This window comes from Rattus norvegicus, chromosome 19 (assembly GCF_036323735.1).
Source record: "Rattus norvegicus strain BN/NHsdMcwi chromosome 19, GRCr8, whole genome shotgun sequence".
NCBI classification, from domain to species: domain Eukaryota; kingdom Metazoa; phylum Chordata; class Mammalia; order Rodentia; family Muridae; genus Rattus; species Rattus norvegicus.
The window spans coordinates 64516103-64541453 of NC_086037.1; the positions used below are offsets into that span (position 1 = coordinate 64516103).

At 49.8% G+C, this 25351-nt stretch overlaps 3 protein-coding genes across 10 annotated transcripts in view; 1 reads left to right on the forward strand and 2 right to left on the reverse strand.

Annotated features, from left to right (window-relative positions):
- Mbtps1 (membrane-bound transcription factor peptidase, site 1) overlaps nucleotides 1–5336 on the reverse strand; it is a 51194-nt gene extending 45858 nt beyond the window's left edge. Inside the window, exon 1 of one of the 3 annotated variants that reach the window (XM_039098049.2) lies at nucleotides 5145–5301. The gene's annotated coding sequence lies outside the window, so the exon portion shown is untranslated. Of the gene's footprint in view, nucleotides 1–5144 lie in introns of all 3 variants that reach the window. The other 2 variants (NM_053569.2, XM_008772651.4) reach the window with 2 other exon arrangements.
- Nucleotides 5337–8332: 2996 nt separating this feature from the next.
- Nucleotides 8333–24425, reverse strand: Hsdl1 (hydroxysteroid dehydrogenase like 1). 3 transcript variants are annotated; one of them, XM_039097871.2, is made up of 6 exons: nucleotides 24300–24374; nucleotides 21047–21268; nucleotides 16095–16320; nucleotides 14960–15405; nucleotides 14590–14817; nucleotides 8333–10412 (listed from the first exon to the last, which is right to left on the reverse strand). In XM_039097871.2, the coding sequence occupies exons 3-6, from the start codon at nucleotides 16312–16314 to the stop codon at nucleotides 10314–10316; spliced, it is 993 nt and encodes a 330-aa protein (XP_038953799.1). In that variant the 5' UTR covers nucleotides 16315–16320; nucleotides 21047–21268; nucleotides 24300–24374; the 3' UTR covers nucleotides 8333–10313. The 3 variants fall into 3 exon arrangements, with proteins under 3 accessions (XP_038953799.1, XP_006255775.1, NP_001020067.1); XM_006255713.5 differs by lacking the exon at nucleotides 21047–21268 and having other exon boundaries at nucleotides 24300–24425; NM_001024896.1 differs by lacking the exons at nucleotides 21047–21268; nucleotides 24300–24374 and having other exon boundaries at nucleotides 9787–10412; nucleotides 16095–16638.
- The window catches only part of Dnaaf1 (dynein, axonemal, assembly factor 1), a 28084-nt gene continuing 19489 nt past the window's right edge, over nucleotides 16757–25351 (forward strand). The window contains exons 1-2 of one of the 4 annotated variants that reach the window (XM_017601323.3): nucleotides 16757–16797; nucleotides 16893–17220. In XM_017601323.3, the coding sequence (XP_017456812.1) occupies nucleotides 17094–17220 (127 nt within the window). In that variant the 5' untranslated portion in view covers nucleotides 16757–16797; nucleotides 16893–17093. Of the gene's footprint in view, nucleotides 16798–16892; nucleotides 17221–24422; nucleotides 24661–25351 lie in introns of those variants that run through there. The other 3 variants (XM_063278144.1, XM_063278145.1, NM_001014154.1) reach the window with 3 other exon arrangements.

The following is a 25351-nucleotide window of genomic DNA, read 5'->3' on the forward strand; positions in this document are numbered from 1 at the left end:
AATTCAACAAATCTAGTAAGTATTCTTGTGTTCTTAATTTTTTTTTTTTCCGGAGCTGGGGACCGAACCCAGGACCTTGTGCTTGCTAGGCAAGCGCTCTACCACTGAGCCAAATCCCCAACCCCGTGTTCTTAATTTTTTAAATCTCAATTGTCAACATGCACTAAAACACTTAGAACTGTAAATAAAAGATTCCTCACCAGGAATAAAAACTTAGAACTTACTAAGCACTACTTAGTAGCAGGTAGGATTCTAATTCACTGTCTTGTGATAACTCATACTTTCAGGTGAGAAAACAGGCCTAAATGAGGGATGCTCTTGCTGCCCCTACACCCTGTCGCTAAGTGGGAAAGCTGTCTGGGAACCCCAGTGTCTGAGTCACATTCTTCAGAGAAGAGGAGCCTGACATTTTAAAAATACCCCTTGGAACTCAGCCCAACACTCGAGAACCTGCAAGCACACTGTCTATCCCAGGGTGTGCAGGACCGAGGGCAGTGGGGAAGAACGAGACTACGTAAGCATGCGATAGGGAACTGACGGATGGAGGAAAGATAATGGTTTGATTGCACTACACAGTGCCCTGCAGCAACTTTTTGAACTAGAATGTCTTGAACAAGACTGAACCATGGTCCCCCCACAGATGTCCACATCCTGACCCCCAGAATCTGTGGATGTGACTATATACCAAAACTCAGCAGGGTATGAACACCCTAAGCTGGGGAAGGCTTCCTCCACTCTCGAGTCACTCTAAGGTCTCGGTACAGCTAAGTGAATGGTTCAGAAGTAGGACAATGAAAGCCAGGGTGTGGTTTTGTTAAAAATCAAGGCCAAGGAATATAGGTGGCTTCTATAAACAGAAGGAACCGGATCCCTCCTGAGAGCCTCCAGAAGGAACCAGCTATCAACACTGACTCTAGAGACTCACTTTGGACTTCTGACCTCTAGAATGATTACGTGGTTGGAGCTAGTAATAGGACAAGGAGCTAATGAAGTATTAAAGAGATCAATTCATGTACAGAATGGTCCAGACTTTGCACATATACCTTCCCCTCTGTGAGACAGAGTCTTGCTACATAGTCCTGGCTATCCTGGTTCTCAAGGGTCATCCTGGATAACCAGGATCCAGGATGGCCTCAAACTCAGATCCACCTGCTTCCACCTTCTAAGCGCTAGCAAACTTTGACCTTTAAAACTGCATCCACTGGGTTGGAGAGCTGGCTCAGTGGTTAAGAGCACTTGCTGTTCTTGCAGAGGACACAGGTTTGATTCTCTGCACCCACATGGTGGTTCACAACCAACTGTAACTCCAGTTCAAGGGGATTCATCACTGTCTGCTTCCCTCTGTAAGCACATCATGAACACACAGACATTTAAGCAAGATAAAGGTTAATTTATAAAAGTTTTTTACTGTATGTATGTACACTGGAAAAAATACCTAAGGAAAGGCAACTAATAAAGCAGTAAAGTGCTGCAGCAGGCGACTTGTTCTTTTCCACTTTATTACGTCTTCGTAGTTTACAAAGAGCAGTTATTGTTTTTATAATTAGACAAATCATATTGCTTATTATTTTAAATATATCCTTTAAAATAAATTTTAAATGAGGAGTTACATTTCCTGGTAAGGCAGAAGCACAAAACTTCAACTGTGAGCCAAGCATGATGGTGCGCACCTTTAAACCCAGCATTCAAGAGGCAGAGGCAGGAGGATCTCTTGAGAGTTCAAGGCCAGCCTGGTCTACAGAGTGAGTTCTAGGACAATCAGGGCTACAGAGTGAGACCCTGTCTCAATGACAAAAACCAACCGTGTCAGACTTCCTTACTTTGGTGTGGAGTGGTCTTAAGCTACTCCTCTCCAAGTTGTCCCCACACATCTGTCCACAGTGACCTTCCCAGCTACAGGAGAACCTGGAACTCCTCATGGCTCCTTCCAGCAGGGACGCCGTTCTACTTGCAGGGCCTCTTGAGGCTGCCCCTGAATTCACCAAGTAGTGATGAGACTTAATTCCCAGGCATCCCTGTAGAAGACCTGGTTATCTTCTATGAAAAGCATACCCTAGGGCTGGAGAGATGGCTCAGCGGTTAAGAGCACTGGCTGCTCTTCCAGAGGTCCGAGTTCAAATCCCAGCAACCACATGGTGGCTCACAACCATCTGTAATGGGATCTGATGCCCTCTTCTGGTGTGTCTGAAGACACTGACAGTGTGCTCATAGACATAAAATAAATAATGCTAAAAAAAAAACCCATACCCTAAAGAAAGCCTTTCCACCCATGGCTTCCCGAGTATGACTGCACTGCTCATATGGGTGGACTCAAGATGAGCCTGACATCAAATACTGCCTGGGAAAGAAAGACACCTGCACGTCAAGGATAGATGCAATGGAGTACAGTATGTGAGAGGAGAGTGAGCAGCAAGGGGCAACTAATACCCCTTTCAGCTCTGAAATTCTTTTTACAATGTGCACATTGTTAGAGAACACTCCCAAGATTACACTTCTGAGTATAATTTAAATTTATCTAAAGTTATTTGCTTGAATATAATTTTAAAATCTAATTCAGGTGAGAGGAAATGACCCATATCACAGTCATCTAATTATGCCACCATGCCCTGCCTCTTCATGAACGAGTTTACTGAAATAACTCTGTGAAGGCTGTTTAAACCATGAAAGGGCACTATTCAACTTAATTAAAAGTTGGCTGGAAAATGATCTCTTTTGAAACTCACACACTTGGCTGGATTCCCACTGTTTAACAGGCTAACAATTAAGCAGTGCCAGAAGATACACTCTTAAAATAAAGGTGCATACGGAAGCCTCAATGAGCCAACACTGTTCAGTGTGTGTGAACAGAGAAGTGCAGTTTGCTCTTGGCTCCTAGTCTCTGCACATCTAACAGGTACCAGAACCACAGACTGGGCCACAAAACTTACTTTCCTCGTTTTAGCTGAAATTCATTTCCTTAGGAGGGGAAAATACTGTCAAGATTAATAGGAACAATGACTCAGTGGTTAAGGTCACTGACTGGTTTTCCAGAGGACCAGAGTTCTATTGCCAGTACCCACATGCTCTGGCCTTCTCAGGGAAGAGGTATGCAGACATATGCGGGCCAGACTCTCATATACGTAAGAGTAGTCAATAAAACGGTCTATAGGACCAGTCAGACCGTTCCATGGGTAAAGGCACTTGCTGTGCTGACCTGATGACCTGAGTCTGACCCCTGGAACCCTCAGAAAGGTAAGACAAGAGAACCAACTCCACAGTTGTCCTCTGACCTCCACAAGTGTGCACCTACACATCATACAGACGGGGATTCATAGAACACATCAAAACAGACTGCATCACCAGGAAAATCATTTGTCCCCTCCTACAATACCAAATGGACTCCTGAGCACTTCAGACCACCAGGTGGGTTCTGATCCCATCTACATCACCCCCAAAAGCAATCAAGAGTTGTTAATAAGGGGCTGTCGACATGGCTCAGTAGTTAAGAACACTGGCTGCTCTTCCAGAAGAGCGGGGTTCGATTCCTTGCACCCATGTGGCAGCTTAGAACGGTCTGTAACTCCGGTTCCAGGGGATCCAACACTTTCACATACAGATACGGGCAGTCAAAACACCAATGCACATGAAATTTAAAAAAAAAAAATCACTTTAAGGGGGGAAAAAAAAGAGTTGCTAATAATATAAAGCTTTCTCCTCAAAAGAAACCACTAAAAAGACTCCTTAGAGGAGCTGGAAAGATGGTCCATGGGGCATGATCACACAGAAAGCACAGCGGCCCTTTAGTCTAGCTCAATCAGAACACTCCAGACTCACTGAGTCCCTGTCTCAAAAAGAAATAAGGTGGAGTGTGCACCTGCAGAGCTCTGGCCTGCACACACAAGTGCACACACGTACACTTTGGTCTTCCTAGTCCAAGGACTGCCTACCATCAGACAGAGAACAGAATCAGAATGAAGCATATGACACCACCAAGAATGAAAAAGATCTGACTAGAAAACAGGATCCTTCATTCCCACTGAGTGGGGGAGAGGGGAGGCCTGCCAACACTCCATCACTTTTAAAATAGTAACGGCAAACTGTTGTTTATATGGGATGTTTTGAGGCTGCAGGAGAGTCCTAATGGGCAAAAGTGCAGGTTCAGGTAGCCACCTCGCCCCCAGCCCCCACCAAAAACAAAGAGCCCACAAAACCCAGGTCTGTGGTCAAATGTGTCTGCAAGATAAAAACCTTCTTGGCAAAAGGCATTCCACACGAATAGGGGTAAATGTGGGCTATTATACAATGGAATATCATCCAGCCATAAAAAAAAAGATTAAATACTGATTAATGCTGCAAGCATAAAAGAAACTGATTTATGCTGCAGCATAGATGAATTCTAGAAAAAAGGACACCGAAGGCCACTCCTGAGTGACTATTCCCAAAAGGCAAACCTAAGGAGACAAGTCCATTGGTACTAAAACCGCTACTAATCACAGAAGGGTATCGGGAGTCTTGGGATTGGTTCACTAAGTGAGTTGTGGTGCCGACCGAACTGCTCGGCAACCTGACAGTCACAGGGCGGTAACACTTAATACAAGTGACCCTGTGATGCGGACACTTTCATAAAAGTCAAGTTCTTACGTTTAAAAAAATAACGGTAAGTGGTGTGGTGCTGTATGTTTTTAATTAATCCCAGCACCAGGTGGAGATAGGAGGATCAGGAGTTCAAAGCCAGCTTGAGCTAATCAGACCTTGTCTCAAATATTAACTTTTTTCCCCACTACTTTTGTAGATTTTAATGCTTTTCTCTTTCCGGCTCTTTATTCGCTTCCAAACCTAGAGGTTAGTGAGGCTGGCCCCAAAACCAATTCTTCAACTGCTCCTCCCGTCCCTTCAAAGCGCCACTCGAAAACGACTACAGTAAAGGCAAATCCCAGCCGCGTTATGCACGGACCTGCAGGCCCATTCCCCCCAGCTCGCGAACGCAGAGCCCTGCGGAGGCGAACGGCGCGTGCGCAACGCGGCGCGCAGGCGCAGGCCAGGCCGCGCCGCTGCTCCGGGCCAATTTCTGGGGAAGCAGCTGCGGTCGCCGGCGGTCCCTGTGCGTGCAGCAAGCGGCTGGGCCTAGGGCGCAGCCGGCTCTCGCCCGCCGCCGGCTGACCTACCTGCGTCCGCCTCAGGCTCGGGATCGGCGGACCCGGGAAAACGGCGGCTCCGCCGCGAACACGCCTCGGGTATCCATTCGGGGGATGTTTACTCGCAAATCTCGCGAGACCACGCCGCTGAGGGGAAAGGGAGCGACGGTCCGGCGTGCTCCGCGCGCCCGTGCCCTACGTGCGCGCTCCTGACGGCCGCGGCACCCAGGCGAGAAGCAGTATAGAGATCTCGCGACATCTATGGCCTTGGGGCGGGGCCGGAGCCGTGAAGGGCGGGGCGGGGGCGGGGCTAGATCGTGCTTTCTAGGTATATCTAGGAAATACGGGATTCCTGGGGTTTTCCGGGCTTACTGGCCTGGAAACTCGGAAAAGTAACATACAACTTTGCATGGCTGAAGTAGGAAGGCTCCTCCTATCCAATCTATGCGTTCTCCTGAACTACCCCAATGGCCCCAGCTGCTGATGACCTCCAATGGCCTGGGCCTATGCACCCTCCTGATATAACCCCCACTACTGTCGAGAGGGCTTCCTAATGCGCCAAATCTTTGTGTTCTCCTAAACTACTCCCATGGTCCCAGCTGCCGAGAGGGCCTCTGATGGCCCAGTTTATTACCCAGGAGGGTGCATCTACACCCTGAGAAACAGGAAGGGCGTTTGTAACACGGAATAGTTATCGTTTGGAACAAAGATCAATGTGAAATTCGTCCAGTAAAAAGCACTGGAGCGATTTAGACACCAGTAGGATGGGCCCATTCTCAGCCTTATTACCGAGCTGAAACACACTTGGTCCTGGCACAACCTGAATGTGGGCAGCAAGCAGCTTGGGTTGACTGAGCCAAATAGGAGAGACAAACCTAGAGTCGTAGGCTCACAAGCTCGGGAGATGGGCCTTGGCTACCAAGCCTAGTATAGAAATCGGGTTTTTCACTAGGACCTCCAGCTGAGCAAACTCAAGAAAGGGTATCTGGACCCCGGATTTGGGTCAGAGTGTAGAGGAGACCTTGTGCAGAACTCCTGTTTCGTTGTTCCTCAGGTGTTCAGTCAGAAAAGGCAAATGGAAGCTAGAAAGATGACTCAGCCATGAGTGCATGTAAGAGGGGACACTATTGTGTGGGAGCCAAGTTTAGATCCCAGAACCCATATTAGGCAGCTCACTGTAACTTCAGCTCCAGAGGGATCTGCTGTTTTTGGCCTCTGTGGGCACCTGCCCTCCTATGCAGACATACACAGAAGGTTTTAAAAGGGCAGTTTTGCGACAGATATATGGTATGTAGATGTAGTCCCATGCGCTGAAAAGGATATACTGTATTCGTTCCCAGGTTCCAGAACCCCATGGATGTCCTATCATGTGGGAGATGCTGTGTGGAGACCCCACTGCTTGCCCACTCTCTGCCCCATGACTTCAGTCTTGCTCTTGGCCTACTGTCTCCCAGCTAATTCACCACTCTCCCAAGGTCTTCTGTCCTTCAGCTGCCCGGAGCCCAGTAATTAGAAGCCTCTTGCTGGCTCAGGAGAAACTAGGAAGAATAAGTTGATGTCATAAAGACCCATTACACCTGCTTAAGAAATACTAAGTTACATACAGTAGACCTTAGCTAAAGGAGTGCTCAAGGCGGAGTAGTGTAGGAAAGAGACAACTGTACCTTGAACCTAATTAAAGTTCCGGTTTTCTGAATGTCTCTGCTAAAATTTGTTCGATAAGATTGCCATAACAAAAGGGGACACTCCTGGCTCACAGCTGGCCATCAGGAACATTCCCATATCAAAGAACATGCCTCTGTTAGAAAGTTCAAAGGGGTACTGGGTCCCACCACCACTGCATCCTGGTCCTCAATAAGTCCAGGTTCTCTTGTCAGGAAGAGCAATATTCTGCCAAGCAGGCATGCTAACACTGGCTAACAGCTTCCTAGGGGCTGTCTCAGAACAACTAGAACAATTACGTTATGTTGTAAATTCCCCACTTGTTCAAACAACCAAACTTTGGAATTTCTGTGTCTGTGACACTGATTTAACTGCTCAAAGTGTAACTATGGGTCCTGAAACTCCTTAAATCGATGGGTTGGTTCCTTTTTGCGCAGTAGCCAGAGCCAATCCCATGCTGCTATTAAAGAGTTTCCCTTAGTAATCTCTAAGTGCTGGAGTGACTTCTCACTGGGAGGACATACTGAGTCTTTAATATCACTGTGGTTACGTAGTGATGGGTATTATAGTGTAGAGAGGACTTCAGTGTACAGAGGACCTGTGCAGTCACAAACAAGTGCCATTTTGTTTGATGCAGGGAACTTAAGCTCATGGGGCTTCCAGGACTGCTCCCTCAGACACCAAAGGATAACTTTGTAGGAACCATGTGACCACGGGGCTGCCTGAGGGAGGCTTGCTGCCACTGTCCATCACTTTAAGTGCTGAAACTGCATATACCATTCTCTGGGGACCACATCAAAACTCAAAACACATAGGAGGCATGGTCAGACCCAAGTCCGGGACTGTACCAAGCTCACTGTGGGTAGAGAGGAGCAGAGGCTGAGGCAGAGATCATCAGGACTGAGGTGACACCACCAATCCTCTAGTTCCCAAATGAGAGAGATTTTACATCACTGAGGTAAGCAAAACAAAAATGGCCAATCAGGGAGCTGGAGAGATAGTTCGGTGGTTAAGGGCACTTACTGCTCTTCCAGAGGACCTAAGTTCAGTTCCCAGCACCCACATCAGGTAGCTCACAACCATCCAGGGATAGCTGACTCTCTTCTCTGGCCTCTGTAGCCCCCTGCACACATGACATACACTCAATAGATACATAAATACAAATAAATAAATCAATAAAAAGGGGTCTGGAGAGATGACTCAGTGGTGAAGAGCACAGGTTACTCTTACAGGGGACCCAGGTCTGATCCCCACTGCCCACAGGGTAGTGGCAGCTCACGGCCATCTGGAACTCTAGTTCCAGGAAATCTAATGCCCTCCAACAGCACCTGCATACATGTGGTGCATACAAGCTCACACAGCCAAATATACATTAGTACATATGTGCATACATACAATTAACCTAAACACACATCTTAGAAGGAAAAGACCTGCTAAGAAGTCTGTTCTCTCCCACTTCCCTTCCCACTCCCTAAAACCTACCACACTTACCTACCATACAATTGAAATGGTTCATGATGAGGAGGAAAAAAAGAACCTTTCCTGATAGTGACACCTAAGGGAACAGTAATACTTTTATTGTTACATTCCAATTCACAGGATGACTTACAAAGGTCCAGAGCTCCTCCTTCCATAGTAAAAACCATGTCCACAGTGGGCAGACTCACTCAGCAGAGAGGGTTTGCCTATGAAAGCCAGGAAGCCTAGAGGTACCTGGTTCAGGTCTTCTGCTGCAGCCACAGATCACTGTCCTCTGAGTCTGCACAAGATCAAGTTCTAGCTGAGTCCTGCTGAGGGGACATCACTGACAGCGCTGACTCCTTCTCATCCTGGAGCAAGGACTCCATGCTTGACTGACAAGTCTGAATACTGAACCAGGGGACCTTACACAGAACAGTGTGTCTCTGCTACTCTTTTTGTTTCCTGAACCAGAGTTTCACTATGTAGCCCATGCTGGCCTTGAACTCGAGTCTCCTGCCTTCCTCCCCACCAATGTGACCATGTGTGCTGCTGCTTATCACATATGATCCCGGGTCCTCAGCAGTGAGACCGACATCCCCACCGATGCTCCTCCTCCACTGTCCCCAAGCATGGCGTTCTGCACTTGTTCTGAAGACGTAACTGAAGACATGAAGACACCGATCTTCTAGATCCAAGTCACAGCTGAAAATGCTACGTCTGATGTTCTGGGCAAAGTGCACTTGGGCGTACAGGTGATGGGATGTCACTAAAGCAACTCCATACAAGTCCCAGCATGTCACCCATTTTCACTTCCCAGGCACAGCAGCAACACCACAGGGGTAAGCGCCATATTCTCCACTCTACACAAGCTGTCATAACTTCCAGGGAATGAGACCCTTCCCAGAGGTTACTTTTAGAAGATCCAATTAAAGTTTCAGTGTGCACCCATATTGTGGGATTTATGTAAGGTACCTTCTCGCTAATAAAAGCATTCCCTATAACAAACACACTCACTACACAGGCTAAAGTGAGCCTCTAACATCACGTCAACAACTACCGCACACAAAGTTGCCCAAACACGCGACGACTTTATCAACGACGTTCCTGGGACGAAGTTGGATTACATAGAAAGGTGTATGAAAACCAGCGCTAACCAGCTCTGAAGGGGGTCGGTTAGAACAGGGACGTACTGAGAAATCACTACTTAGCCACAGCAATTACCTTAGAAATCGAAAGACAACCTGTTATGTGTCCCAGTCTGGGACGAAACCCACCTACAGAGTTGGAGCGACAAACCCAAAGAAAGCAGTGTCAGACATGGTGAGTCCAGGAGAAGAAGTAACCCAGACGTTTCCTGGGGGAAGGCTCCTCCGTTACCTTGTCCTGACAAAGTCTTTAGAAAAGTCTTATCAATAATTTTGCTCAGACACACAGCACACACATGGTTCTAGGGGGACCTTAGGGAAAGGCAGTGTGTACACACAGATGCCCCCCCCATGGAGTGTGTGGTGTAACACACGTCTACTGTTAACACCACCTGCACGCACAGTTCACAGTTTGAAAATAACACTTTTCTGTTGTCTTCCTGATGAACATTATTTTTTTTAAAGATAGGCTTAACTACATATCCCTGGCTGGCCTGGAACTCACTGTGTAGCTCAGGCAAACCCATGGAGATCCACCTGTCTCACCCTCCCAAGTGCTAGATTTAAAGGCATGAGCCACCACGCCCAGTGTGACAGACATTTTGAAAGCCGATACTATAATCAATCACCTATAAAAGGGAAACAGGTGATTTCTCAAAAGAAGAACAAGAGACCAACACAAGGCGCTACAGGAGCCAGTCACGCTCTAAGTGTTGGGGAGGCTTCCCGTTCTCTTCTCAGGCTTCATGGCCCTGGGCCACCCATGTGCTCCCTGAGGTTTTCTCACAGACTTAAAAGTCGGCCTCACAAAGGATGGCGATACACTAGGCACTCAGTACGAGATGATACACAGGTGAGGTGAATGTTCTTCCAAATGCCAGAATACCGTGGATGACTGTGGCTTGGCCACGCTTCTCCTAAGCTTCCTGGTTCAGGCTTGGCTGGATAAGGCCTCTTTCCGTAAAGAGCGGTTGAGGAGGTTTGCACCCCATACCCAGAGCCACTCAGGCATATACTGTGCGAAAAGGAACTAAAATGAAGGAGAAAGGAGATGTGGTTAGAGTCTCAAGCATACAAGTGTTAGCATTTTGTCTAAGCTCCGCCCACAGTTACCTGGCAATAGCCAGGTGTGCATGACTCACTATAAAAAGGGCTGCTTGTCCGGAAAAAAAGAAAAAAGAAAAAGAAAAAAAAGGGGGGGGGGGGTTGGGGATTTAGCTCAGTGGTAGAGCACTTGCCTAGCAAGCACACGGCCCTGGGTTCGGTCCTCAGCTCCGGAAAAAAAGAAAAAAGAAAAAAAAAAAAACAAAACAAAAGGGCTGCTTGCCCCCTCCTCTCTCTTGCTCTTGCCTTCTTGCTCCCGCTCTGTCTTCTCACCCCTTCCCTTTATCTCCCCATTCCCCTACCACCTTTCCTCCTTCCCTTCCTCCCTCCCTCCCTCCCTCCCCCCCCTACTACCCTTACAACTCCCCTCCCCATTCCCTGAATAAACTCTATTCTATGCTATACCTTCGTGTGGCTGGTCCCTCAGGGAGAAGAGATGGCTCAGCATGGGCCTGCTAAGGCACCCCCTTCCCTCACACCTGACTACACACCCACCAAACCTATTCCTTCTCTCTTTATCTTTTTATAAACACAACAATGAGAGCTGAAGAAACGAGGGTACAGGTCAGTGTGGGATCCAAACAAACAGACATCTACTGAGCACATTAAATAATCAGGAAGAAACCCCAGCCTGTTTCATACTGAGCTCTGCTTCTGCACAGGGCACTCAGCTCAATTCATCTGAGACAGGGCAAGGACATGACACCCCATCATGATTCATTCCCACTACCAGTGCTTGCTCCCTTTCTGCATGCTCCTGGGAACTTGTGTCCTTAGTAAAACATTCTAAACCCAAGAACAGATCTTTTCAAAATCTGAGGAGATGAAAGGAGTCTTGCAGGGGTCCCTAGGGAGGACCTGGGAGTGGGCCATATAAAACCATGAGCATTGGGTCTGGAGAGATGGCTCAGCGGTTAAGAGCACTGACTGCTCTTCCAGAGGTCATGAGTTCAATTCCCAGCAACCACATGGTGGCTCACAACCATCCGTAATGGGATCTGATGCCCTCTTCTGGTGTGTCTGAAGACAGCATATAGTGTATGCATATATAATAAATAAATCTTAAAAAAAAAAAAAAAAAAAAAAAAAAAAAACACGATCATCTGAGGCAGGCTCAATCCCAGGACCCCCTTGGGACACTCATTATGCGTGTTCTCTTGTTTGCTTAGTGGGAAGGGACAACCAGAGAACAGTTGTCCAGTGTGACAGCGGAGTGCTGGCCCTTAGCAGCTGTCTGTGGGAACTAAGGGAAGAGGAGTGACGAAGTTTATCCTTGGGGTGCAGACATGACGCACTGAGGCTTCAAAGGCACTCCTGAGTCAGGATACCTTCAAGATGTCCATCCCTTCGGGTGTAGCTGTACTTCCTGATGAACGCTAAGATGGCCAGAGCATCCCTTTCAGCACTTTAACCTCTGTAACAGCAAACTGAGCATGCTCAGGAATGGACCAACCCTATGAGCGTATGTATAGCCTTCCCCAATAAACCCCTGTGCCCTCTTAGGGGAGGCCCTGCTGTGGAGACAATGCCTACACTGTCCTGTGCTTTTCCACTCCTGCATCTGGCTGTGGTACTCAACTAGCTAGGAATTCACTGCACACCTTTAGACAGGGAAGGGCCGCAGCCCTCTAAGCTAGGGAGGGAAGAGTCCACAACTAAAGCGAGAGGGGAAGCAGAGGCAGGCAGGAAAGGGTTTCGGGATCAAAGCTCTTTAGAGCTTGAGTCGCACTGTGGATGGTGACCCTTCCAAGTTTAAGAAAGCAGTGCTCCTAGGGCAGCCAAAAAAAAAACCAAAAACAAAAAAAACAAAACAGTGGCAGTCCCCCAAAGCGATGCAGTTCGAGGAGACATCCGAAGGCACTGACAGTGGTCACGTGTAATCTGGTGCTGGCATGTCACCTCAGCAGTGAAGACTCGGATCCTCTTCCCTCCCAGACTGGGCCGGGCAAGCGGAAGACAGTGGGATTTGCAGGGAAGCAGGGCAGCAGAAGTGCGCACAGGTCAGGCTCTCGGCCCTCACACTGAGGTCCTCTCAGGCAGAACTGAGCTGCTGGGAGCTGGGTGCACCAACCCATCCCAGCTAGAGTGGACCAGCTGAGGAAGGACGGCCTTTTCTCAGTATCCACCTGGCTTCCCTCACCCCATCCCCACCTCGGCCTGACCTCCTTCCTCCATCCTGCCCTGCGGTGCTGAGATTCTCACCTAGTCCTCCTTGCACGCTTTCTCTGTGGTGTTGCGAATGCTGCGGATGAACCTACCAATCTGTCTCCAACAGAAACCTCTCACCTGAATCCCGCCTGTGCAGCTGCCACCTCAACTTCTCTGCAGAAGTCACTGAGAGCCCTGCAGTGAGCTTTTACCACACTTGATTACCTCCACCACATAGGTGGCCACCCATCCAAACCAGTGTAGCACCAATCCTTCTACCCTTCCTGGCCCTTCATTACTGTGTTCATTACGTCTCCGGCAAGGAGGTGCCTCTAGTGCAGTGTTCACTGCTGAGCAGAAATCCCCAGTGCACACACGCTACCAACTTCCTCCTCTCAGCAATGAGTGAAGGTAGATCCTGTTCTCATTAAGCTCACAGCACATTTGCTGCCCATAATGGTCCTGGGGCTGGAATCCAAGGCCCTGTGCCTGGTGAGAAAGCACATAAGCACTGAGCCACAGTCCTAGTTTGTTCTCTGTCTCGTGTCTCTCTCTCTCTCTCTCTCTCTCTCTCTCTCTCTCTCTCTCTCTCTCTCTCTGTGTGTGTGTGTGTGTGTGTGTGTGTGTGTATGTGTGTGTGTTTCTATCTGTCTGTCTGTCTCTGTCTCAAACTTTTTCTAAGTTGCCCAGGTTAGCCTTGAGCTCACTTACAGCTCAAGCAGGCTCTGAAATTCTGCCGCTGCCATCCTCCACAGTAGCTGAGCTTACCAGCCTGCACCCCTCAGGGCCTAGGTGAAAACCACAGTCCGGTTTGCTCAGTGATTCAGACACATGCGCCATGGCTAAGATGCTGCTTTCACAGACACCGTCAAAGTGTATCACCACCCATTGTCCTTGCAGTTGCATTCCTAAGAGGATGTCAAGGCCCTGGAGTCACTTCTCTGTTTTGGCTTTGAGAAAGGAAAGGTCTCACTCCATAGGCCAGGCTGGAGCTAAGTAGAGGTCCTCCTGCTTCAGCCCCTTGGCGACTGAAGATGGTAGGCTACCAAATCCTGCCCAAGATCACCAAGCCCAAACCTCTCTGCTCACTACTTTAGCAATTACGGACTTGGGAGCAGCTCCTAGACAGCTTCTTGGGCAAGCCACAGCTCCGAGCTGCAGACGAGGGTAAGGACTCACTGCCGACAGGCTCACACATTTATTTTGTGGTGGTCAACTAAATTATCTTCATGCACAATAGCTCCCAAAGTAGTTACCTGGTTATCAGAAATTGTTCAGTAAAATTCTAAATTTGGGCACATCTATTTCTAGTATAGATAATAAAAAAACAAATTACTATAAACCATTTAGTAACCGGCCTACTGATCAAAACCACAATTTAAAATGTTTCATAAATTTCAAATCTTTTTCCTGTGTGTGCAGAGATCCAAGGATGACTTGTGGAGGCAGCACTCTCCACCACGTGGGTCTGGAGACCAGCTGAGGCCATCAGGTGTGGTGGTAAACACCTTCACCTGCTGAGCCATCCGGCTGGCCCACAAGCACTCTTAAAACCTTTGTTCTGTCTGAACAACAATCACAACAAACATCCTAGGTTCCTTTCTAGGCCTCGTGAGGAGATGAAACTGACTAGAACAGTGGTGAGGAGCTCATGGCCCTGATGGCTTTCTGGACTGCTCTGTGCATAGAGTGTTTCCCGTCACACCTTGGCAGGACCTCTGCCCTGAGATCCCTATGGAGCACCCAGTATCCTCACACTCCCATGCACCAACACAGCCTGTCTCATGTTTTAAGGGTGACAAAGGAAATGTGAAAACTTTGCCATTAATCAAACCCACATGAGCACCTCACTCTGTAACCAAAATCACTGTGAATGTGGGGTGCAGGAGTGAGGATTCCCAACCCTCTGACCCTAGCACAGCTCACAGAGCTTTGACCTGACGGTGTGGCACTACCTGAATAGAATGGGACCAGTAGCCTGTCGTCCTTTTCGAAATGCCCAGGGTTGACACGGCATGCTGTGCATACACTCTCGGCGAAGGTGCCAGCCACGGGCATCTGCGCAGGAAGCTGCCAGGCGCAGTCACACTGCTGGTCACGTAGAAGGGGATCAGACTCTGCACGAAGATTCCTTTAGAGGCATACTCATACTGCAGGGCTCTGCTGAAGTGGTCCAGATAGGCCTGGGGGCAGAGGAGGGGGACTTTTAACTTGAAAGAAACCCCAGGAGCAGAGAGACCTTCCTGTTCCCACCTGAGGGAAAAGTGCCAGCATGAGCAACTGGGAGCTGACTCCTCCCTGACCAGCCCAGGGACAAGAGCTTACCTTGGACGCAGAAAAGGCAGCCAGCTGTGGGGTGGGCTTGCAGCAGGAGCCGGAAGACACTGTGACGATGGCACCCTTCTTTCTCTCCACCATCCCTGGAAGCACTATGTGCACCATCAGGCTCGCAGCAGCAATGTTCACATTCACGATGTCCCAGATCGTGTCCTCGGGAACCTGGCTGAAATACTGTGGATAGGGGTAGAATGCACCCACGTCATTCACCAGGATGCCAATGTCTCTGTCTCTCAGGGCTTCTCGGATTGGAGCATAAATCTCCCGGCCTCTGCTGAAGTCTGCCACCAGGACAAGTGTCTCCACTCTGTAGGTGTCAGCTATGTGCTTGGCCACGGCCTGCAGCTTCTCCTCTTCCTGGCTGATCAGGATGATGTTGAGCCCATGGCTCGCTAACTCCTCAGCATAGGCCTTCCCGATGCCATCTGTGGCCCCTGCAAGGCAAGGCAGGAGCCATGAGCCTATGGAATACAGTGCCCTTAAAGAGAACCAAGCCATTCACTGTTGATCTCATCGGGAAGAATGCACATGGGGACAAAGGAGTGGCATCCGTCAGTAAGGACAATGGGGAATCCTAACACTGTAACCCCCCAGGCAGGGAATGGCGAGATGGCTCAGTGGGTAGAAGTGCTTGCAGCGGACAACTGGAGTTCAAACCCTAGGACTCACATGGTGGAAGGGAGGAATCCCCACAATTGTTCCCAGACCTTTACACGTGCACAGTGGCACACACAGAGGCCTTTGTGTGTGTGGGAGTGCTCACACTCAGCCCCTATAGGAATCTGTTTCCAAACTGCACCTGGCTTGCTCAGGTGTCGGGATGGGCTTTCTGGGACACAGAGATAAACCACAATGCAATTCAAACAGGTGAAGTGGCTCTGAGAACACTGACAGCCTCAGAGGATGACTTCAAAAGAGAGCAGGAAAGTGGGGGTGGGGGGACCGAGCTGGAGAAATGAGGAGGATGCCAGTCTGAGGGGAGGGCTCCCTCAAGTGAGGTGAAAGAGCACAGAATGAGGTCTCGGCAGGAGGCAGAAGACTCCAGCTTAGTTCTGTAGCTCCTTGTTGGTAGCCCTGACTTAAAATACACCCCGAATGGAAAGGCCACTGGAGCTTAAGTTACCGCTGATGACCGCCCATCTCCCATACTGCTTAATCAGGTCGGGCCTGCTCCCCAGGCGAGGGATGAAGTGCAGTCTGACCAGGCTGTAGAAGTCACAGATGACTGGGATGCTCTTCCGGGCTGTGTACCAGGCCCCCACCAAGGCCAGCGCTTCCACATAGCAACTGCAAGACCTGGCGATCTCCCTGTACAGGAGGTAGAAGCTGTCAACAGCAGCCATGGCGACCTGCAGGGACAGGAAGAGAGAGAGCTGCTCTTTGTGGACAGGAGCAAAACCAGAAGGAGCAGATGTCCTCAGCAGGAAGGAGAACCCTGGCCTTCACGGCTCTGCATTCAGATAGCATTAATTCTTGAGAGCAGCTGGCCTGAGACTGTGGAGGTGACCGTGGAGGCGTGACCCCACTGTTTAACACCGGTGGCTCAGAAAGCTCTTGCCTTCCAAGGAGATTATGCAACAGAGCTACTGAATTCCTCCAAAACTCCTGAGTCTGGGCTACCAGCAGCCTAAACAAAGATAAACTCCGGTGCCCTACTTCAAAGCTGTGGGAGGCACAATTATCACTGGGTAGCAGCCTGGGATGTGTTCAGCTCCTGGCATTATTCAGTCAGCAAGTACAGAGGACCTACTACCTCAACAGTGACCAACAGGATAAACACAGAGTGACAGCACGTGGCCTTGGCCCCAAGAAAGCATGCATATAAGGTAAACATGAGGAGATGGCGCTCTTCCAGGACAGCGCACCAAGCACCCTCCCTTACTAATTTGGTTCATTTGTTATTTTCCTTCCTGGCCTCTAGGTTCGAGAAAGTCCCACACGTCTTCTAAGTGAGTACACAGCAAATATGTAGTAAAGGGCGACGAGTCCCAGGTATGGTAACGGATGTCACGCATCCAAGACGCAGGCAGACATTTAACAACTAAAAAGCAACCCTGCCTGGGTACCTAGCCTATGAGCAGAAGTGACCTGGAGAGGAGGACACTGGCCAGGTACCGTCCCGATGGCAAATGGCATCACCAAGGGCTGTGCTCCACCCTGGACCGCAGCAGATGAGCCACTGCAGTCAGATCCAGGGCACACCAAGCAGCTGGATGAGACCGAAGGCTCACACACTCACAGTAGAACAGGTGAGATTACACACCAGAAACTGGATTTCATGTACCACCCACAACTCCCCCCCAAAAAGAAAACATAAATATTGTAGGGATGACTTCTGGAAGGAAATTTCACTAAAGTGAGAGGAGGGGAGCCCTGAAAATAACAGGGAAGCAAAATGGCAGGAGCTTGGGGAGGAGTGGGCACCTGTTGTGTCTACCGTGACGTAACTCAAGCTCTGTCAAACTGAAGGAAAACTGAAACAAACTCTGGGCAGTATCTGTGAGGGCACGCCTCCTTGCCAGAGAACCGCACAGGGGACCGTGAGAACTGACTAACAGTCCAGGAGCCAGGGCCGGGGAGGGGGATTAGAGGGCGGGGGAGACACTGGGGAAGGGGGGGGGTGCGACTTGGATTATACATCGGCAGACAGCAGAGGTGCAGCAGAGATATAACCACAAACTGTGAGGCTCTGACCACTGGGCACTCCCCCCAGTAAACTCAGGTTTCTACCACCGTTCATAATCAAGCTGATGTGACAGTTCTGAAAGCTCTTCTGAACCTGGAGTAATGATGTAAACATATACTCTCAGAAGCTGGGAGGGGTTGGGGATTTAGCTCAGTGGTAGAGCACTTGCCTAGCAAGCGCAAGGCCCTGGGTTCGGTCCCCAGCTCCGAAAAAAAGAAAAGAAAAGAAAAAAAAAAAAAAAGAATCTGGGAGGCTGACAGGAGGAGGATGCCAAGTTTGAGGCCAAAAAGCTGGGTTGTACACATAGTGTACAGTGTACACACAGTAATTACCTTGTCTTCAAAAAGTAAATATATAAATAAAAAAAAAATCAGGTCCCAGCTGAACTTGGTGATACATGCCTTTAATCCCAGCACTGGGAGGATCTCTTTGAGGTCAATGATAGCCTGGTCTACAGAATAAGTTCCAGACCAGCCAGGACTGCAGAGTGAGACCCAGTCTCAAACAAAAACAAAAACAAAAACAAAAACAAAACAAAATCAGGCCCCATGGCACAGGTCTGTCTGCCATCCTAGCTACTGGAGAGACTGACGTAGGAAGATGGAGGCTTAAAGCCAGCCTGGAACTTAATGAAAAACGTCTAGGGCTGGAGGTGGAGGTGTGGTTCAGCGGCTTGTCTAACACGAGGTCCTGGTTACAAACACCAGCAGAGGGAGAAAAGAGAGAAGGGAGGAGGAAGAGGAAGAGAAGAGCGGGGCTGGGGGAATGAAGGGTCTGACCTCAGGGCTTCTGCTCTAGCCCTTGTATACCCCAGTCTTCTCTTATCTTCCTGCTGCCAGCTCTGGGCCTGGTGCTACAGAGCTCCGCCCTCTGACTGCTGAGCTGTGAAGGAAAGCCCAGGACGAACAAACCCGAGCTCAGCTGAAATGCTTGGATGCAAAGTTAAGAGCAAGGTTTTCAAAACAAAGTAAACTCTTCATGCAGGAGTCAGCACAAGCAAAGAGTGTGGCCTGGGGACAGTCCCTAGCTTGGAGGCACCGTGGATTGGCATGCCTTCCTTGTGCTGACTCTTTCCTTCGTAGGGACACATCATCAACTGGGATGGAAATCCTCCCAGGAGATCGTAGGAACGATGGCAATCTACGCTGACCTAACTGTGCCAGAGCCTGAGCAGGGGGCTGCTCACGTCCACTGCTCGCTCTACTTGTGGAAGAGTCACCCTCTCTTTGTACACTGCCTTCCTCGGGTCCACTGCAGCGCCCAACTTCCACACCACAGCAGCCAGCCTGTGTGCTCCACGCCAGACACCTGATCAAGTCTGGCTGGTCTGCCTGAACCCGGGTGCCTAACACTTTCTCCTGACCTGGCAGAAATGGCAGGAAGGAGAGGGACTTAAGGGGCTGGGGAGATTGGGGGGCTTGGTGGGATTCCCCATTTCCCCCTGGAGAACCCAGCTCTGCACTCTCGTGAGCTTTCAGTGGTCCCCCCACCTATGGTGTGCTGCTTAGACACAGGCACTGGCAGCCCTGAGGCTCTGGAGCCCTGACGTGAGGAATGGTGCTCAGGCACTTCTCCCAGCAAGGTCAAGACGAGACCACATACACACACACACCCCAGAACTCAGAAGCCTGATGTAGTTGAACACCAGATTGTTTATCAATAAAGCATGAAGCCATCAAGAGACCTAAACTGATGGCCACTGGCCTCATACAGCAAAGTGCGTGCAAACCCAAACCATTCAAACAGGGCGACTAAGGGTGTCAGACCAAAGGCAACCCGGGAGATAAATCAGGAGTGCCTGGGGACCCACAGAAAGATAACTGACCATCTGTGAGCTAGGGCACTTACGGGGCTGTTGAGGGAGGGGCAAAAACAGGACCTGCATGGGGTACTTCTAAGAACCCTAGGACACAGAGGGAGGGTTTGGAGTCAGCCAGCCCTCACTCCATGAACAGTCTTGGGCATGTGTCCTTGGATGGGGACAGGAAGGTCAGGGGCAGCAAGAGTGACATGACCCCAGTCTCCACAGGGTCACAGTCAACGAACACCGTGAACGACTCTGGGAGCCAGCAAGGGTGAAGACAATCTTCGCTGGGGTCTCCACAGAAGGACCCTGCTGGGGGCTGTGACTCCTGTGTGGTGAGGTGGACTTTGGTCTGTAAACTGCTGAACTGTGAAGTAATGATCACTTGTTAAGTCACTTCTGTGACTTGTTACAGAAGGAAGTGTGGCAGACACAGGGGCAGATGCCAGGAAGGAGGGATGGCAGGAAGACAGATAACACACTGCCAGCCTGGAGGACACTGCACCAGGCCCTCAGCTACAACCACAGAGTTTACGGGGAAGCAAGCCCTTTGCTCTTGGCCTGAAGGGTGAGCCTGCAGGCTAGGAAGGGGTAAGGCCTCCTTGGCCTCTGCACCACAGAGCATACAGGTACGGTGCTTGTCTTCTACCTCTGCTGTTTCCACTGAGGCTGCATTGAACAAAGAACCCCAAGTCCTGTTTAGCCTTCTAAGCCAGCTCCTTCTTGGTTCAAAGCCCCAGCCAGCCTTGAGGACCAACCTCCTCTAAGCCCGAGGACCCTTCACCTCTATCAACCTAGCCCTACCCACTACTGCTCTAACACAACACTTCACTTCTGACTCTGCAACTGGAGCCTAGGCTTCTACAGGCCAGGAGCTGTGTGCAAAACTAATTTCTTTACAATTACAAGGGGGTGAGGGGCTGGGTGTGGCCGCACACCTTTGACCTCAGGACTCAGCAAGCAGAAGCGAGAGGGTCTCTGGGAGTACAAGAACAGCTCATCTACAAGTGAGACCCTGCCTCAAATGAAAAAAATTTTTAGGGATTTAGCTCAGCGGTAGAGCGCTTGCCTAGCGAGCACAAGGCCCTGGGTTCGGTCCCCAGCTCCGAAAAAAGAAAAAAAATTTTTAAAAAGAAAAAGAAACTAGAAAGTACATTTAAAAAACACATAAAACCTACTATGCATAGTTCAAAGGAAAACAAAGCACCTACTCAGTGACCAGCCTAACAACATCCAGTGAACTCCGGGACCCCAAGACTCATCCTTGTCTCTTCCACAATGAAGGGCATACCCTGCCAAAAGCTGGGTTTTTTTTTAAAGATTTATTTATTCATTTATTATATATAAGTACACTGTAGCTATCTCCAGATACACCAGAAGAGGTCATTGGCTCCCATTACAGATGGTTGTGAGCCACCATGTGGTTGCTGGGAATTGAACTCAGGACCTCTGGAAGAGCAGTCAGGTGCTCTTAACCACTGAGCCGTCTCTCCAGCCCCTGGGTTTGTTTTTTGGGGGTTTGTTTTTGTTGTTTTGTTTTTGTTTCTTTTTTTTGAGACACAGGCTGGTCTTGAACTCATCTTACCTCAGCGTCCTGAATGCTGGCATCGTAGCCTGTACCCCAAGTCTGTTCTCTGCTCTCTTTCTGCTCTGCGACACATCACAACGCTGCTGAGTACTGCCGGTCTGAGTAGCTCATAAGGAATTCCCGGTGTCCTGAGCTGACTTGCATCCTCCTTTCTGGAGACTTCTCTACCAGCTGAGGTCTAAGCTTCGATGTACGATTCAGCACTCCTACACGTAATTCCTGCCCGTGATATCAGCAGCCCAAGGTCGTTTTGTGCCCTCCTGCACAGGGCCACCACTCAAATTCTTAATCATGTCTCTTGAGGACTGCTGCAGGGATTCATGAAGGGATGTGCTGGGCCCACAAGGCACTCAGGGCTCCCACGCTTCCTTGCCAATCCTTTCCACAGTGACAGGCCTGACTCACCTGACTCACAGGTGGGTGTGCACCCTGCCTCCTCTGTGCCACCCGCAGGAACACCCAACAGTTCACCCTCAAACAACAGGGTGTAGGAGTGGTTAGTCATGGGGCCAAGATTCTTTTGAACCACAAGTGCTGTTTCTGAATCTCTGAAACACCTGTTCCCATGTTCGCCCCTCCTCCTGTCCCACTGTCTTCTTTTCCTCTCAAAATGACAGGATTCCTGGACACAGGCTCTCTCTACTATCTCTCGCTAACGCTGTTGAACCTGGATGTCTTTGTTTCCAAACCCCTTCCTCTATGAGTGCTGTTCATCATGTTTTCCTTCACACTGAACTCCCGGCAGGGAATCTCCTCACGGTATCTTCTAGAAGTTCTAAGTCTGTAAACCTGGATTTTGTAATGGTGGAGACTGGCTTTCAGGAATCTTCTGCATGGCACCACAGCACCAAAATGCTGTGTATGCGTACTGCCTTAGTAAATACAATATTGCCTTCGTAAATACAATATTGTCTTAGTAAATCCCATTGGATACTGTTTGTGCCGGAGCTCAAGTTTCACTCTTGAAGGGAAAGAGCTTTGCATCAGCACATCGATGAGCCTTTCCCTTGCAAACCCTGGCATTCCAGGGGTTCCTCACCAGCTTCTGTCTATTCTTAATCACTGACTGAATGAACAACGAGGCCCAGAAAAAAGAACAGCAGCATAGGAACCAGAACCCAGGACTCTTACCCAAGATCCAACACCCCTGAGATCCAGGTCTCCACTTAGGCACTGGGAATTAAAGCAACCTCAGGCCACTCCTAGGCTCTCGGCCAAAATAACTGAAAATTTTTGCTCGCATTAAAATTTTATAAAGTGGGGCTGGAGAGATGGCTCAGCGGTTAAGAGCACTGACTGCTCTTCCGAAGGTCCTGAGTTCAATTCCCAGCAACCACATAGTGGCTCACAACCATCTGTAATGAGATCTGATGCCCTCTTCTGGTGTGTCTGAAGACAGCTACAATGTACTCAGATATAATAAATAAATAAAATATTAAAAAAAAATTTTATAAAGTGGGCTCCTATCAGCCATATTCACACTAGATGGATCTGCTCAAACGTCCATCAAGCAATGAACAAAATGCGGCCACCTCAACACAGTGGAATATTACTGAGCTCTAAAAAGGAATGGGGCATGAGTGCATACTATGGCATGAACACTTGAGGCTGAGGGACACAAGACCGTTCAGCATATGGCCACATGTACAAAGCATGTTAGCAATGGGGAAATCTGGAAACAAAGAAAACCTGGGGGAGGGTGTGCAAGATAGGACCAAACTGCAGCTCATGGGATAGAATCCCATTTTGTGGTGGTGGAAATTATGTGGAATTAGGGTGGTGAGAGCTACCTCGCACTGTGACTATACTACAAAGCTCTGAACTGTACATTTCAAAATGGCTAAAATGTATTTCATTATGTGAATTTTGCCTCGATTAAAAAATATACACTGGGGACTGGGAAGATGGCTCAGGAGATAGTTTCTGCTGTGCATGCTTGAGAACCTCAGCTGAGATCCCCAGCAGTATGTAAGAGTGGGTAACTGCAGAACCGATTTGTAATTTCAGTATTGGGAAGAAAGGAACAGACAAGAGGATCGTGGGGAGCCTGGCCAGCCAATCTAACCTAAAGAAAACTGAGTTCAGGGGCTGGGGATTTAGCTCAGTGGTAGAGCGCTTACCTAGGAAGCGCAAGGCCCTGGGTTCGGTCCCCAGCTCCGAAAAAAAGAACCAGAAAAAAAAAAAAAAAAAAAGGAAACTGAGTTCAGCGAAAGACATTTTCTCAATATATATATATATATATTAATATATATATACACACATACATACATACATACGGTGGTGAGTGATAGACACTGACCTGTAGCCTCCACACCCACACATAAATGAGCAACTCTCCCTCCCCCCTAACAAACACACACAGCCTCCACTGATAAAGTAATGTTGAACTCTTTGCTTCTGTAGTATTCCCATAATGGCTAGGGTCACACTGAAAAGGCCATCCCACCCTTGGGAATGAAGCTACACTACCACCTGTAAAAAGCTAATTTCTCCCCTACGATGAGAATTAGATGAGGTGATGCCTAAAAAAACACCTGCAACAGTGCCTTCCTGCCACCCCTCAATAAACCGGGGCCACTAGCCAGGATCATCACTCAGGGTTCGATGTTAGTTACAATTGTTTGTACAGACCCGACTTTACGTCCCTGCGGCACTGTTCCTGTAGTCCCCTGTTGTCACTTTATCCTCCCTCGAGGGTGTACTACACCAGAGGAAGGAAACGGACGCTGTGACACCCCAGGATCTCACAGTGAAGGCACAGCCTAGAGCCCTAGCAGGTGGTACCTGAAACTCCCCGTGGGAACCTGTACCCGCAGCGGTCACCGCCCAGGGGTGCGGCTGAGTCCTGGTGGTGGAACAGGGACTCCCTGCTAGTGTCCCATCCCTCCCCAGCGGCGCCGGGCATGGCCCAGCGACTCCACAGAACCCACCGGGCTCTGCAGGATCCGCGCGGCCATTCTGCACCAGTCCTGAATCCTAGAACCCCCTCACACCCCTCAGCGGAAGAGAAAGGAAGATTAAGAGGCACCGAAAAATAAGGCGGTCCCGGGGCGTGTCGCCTGTGCGAGCGGCCGGGCGAGGACGAGGCCCCAGACACCTGCTCAGGCAGCTAAGGGCCGCCGGGAGCGCGGAACCAAGAGTTCGCGCCTACGGGGCGCGGCGGGGAGGGCGTTCCCGCGGGTTGGGGTCCCGGGGCGTGGCCAGGGCCGGAAGCGGGGCGCGAGGGGCGCGAGGGGCGCGGGCGCGATACCTGCAGCGAGAGGCGCGGTCTCCGAAGCCCGTCCCGCCGGCTGCCCGCGCGGCCGCCGCCCCGGACAACGCCGCAGGTCCGCTACTCACGTGATCCGCGCACGCGCCTGGGTGGAGCCTCTCCCCGCTAGGCCCGCCCTCGGCGGGCGTAACCGACTGCGCGTGCGCGCTGGTTGCCGCGGCGACCGGGGAAGCGTTGGACAGCCAACGACGCGGACTGTAGTACTGGAGCGGAGTGGCGGGGCAAGGAGCGAGCATGCACCCCGAAGCCTCAGAGCCGCCGGTGGACAGCGCGGCGGAGCCCAGTCTGGAGGAGTCCGCAGGCGATCACGGCGACGCAGGCCCAGGGGTCCGCAAAGAAGGTGCCATAGAGCCGGGGAGCCTAGGGAGCGAGGGCTTGTGTCCCTCACACATGCCCATTCACTCAGCTGGGAGCAACCAGCACCCCTCACACATACCCATTCATACAGCTACAAGAACAGCTAGCCAACCTGCTCACACATGCCCATCCACACAGTCATGGATCAGCCAGCACCCCACATATATGCCCACCCGTTCACTATTTCTTAATATGATCAATCCAGTACATATAGAACACCCATTATCTATTCCATGAGTATCCATCAGCTCTCTCCTGTGCCTGGGAATTGTTTGCAAAGAGTGTAAGACACGGTCCCCAAACACTGCTCAGTGTCATCCAACAAACCCCCACAAATACAGAGAAGAGCTTGTCAGTTCTTGAAGTTACATTTGTCTGAAGCTTCTTGAGGTGCCTTGCTGGGTAAAAGTGCTTGCAACACAGGCCTCATAACCTGAGTTTGAATCCCAGAAATACATAAATGCAATGGTTAGGATCTGCACCGCAGCATTGCTAAAGGGAGACAGGAGGAGTGGACAGAATTGCTCAGAAGCTCACAGGTAGTAGAAGTATGCAGTGCACAGAGAAATGAGAGATCTTGCCTTAACCATACGGAAGGAAGGCAGGAACTGACTCCCAAAGTTGGACCCTGACTTCCACATCCACGTGTGCACATACATTCTGGTAGTTTTTAA

Bases quoted from the DNA above. Each gene is read 5' to 3' on its own strand.
- Hsdl1 (XM_006255713.5), bottom strand. From the start codon at position 16,314: ATGGCTGCTGTTGACAGCTTCTACCTCCTGTACAGGGAGATCGCCAGG. The intron at 14,818-14,959 runs GTAAGCTCTTGT...CTCTGCCCCCAG, and splicing joins CTGCCTTTTCTGCGTCCAAG to GCCTATCTGGACCACTTCAG. The intron at 10,413-14,589 runs GTAGTGCCACAC...CCTTCATTTTAG, and splicing joins ACTGGTCCCATTCTATTCAG to TTCCTTTTCGCACAGTATAT.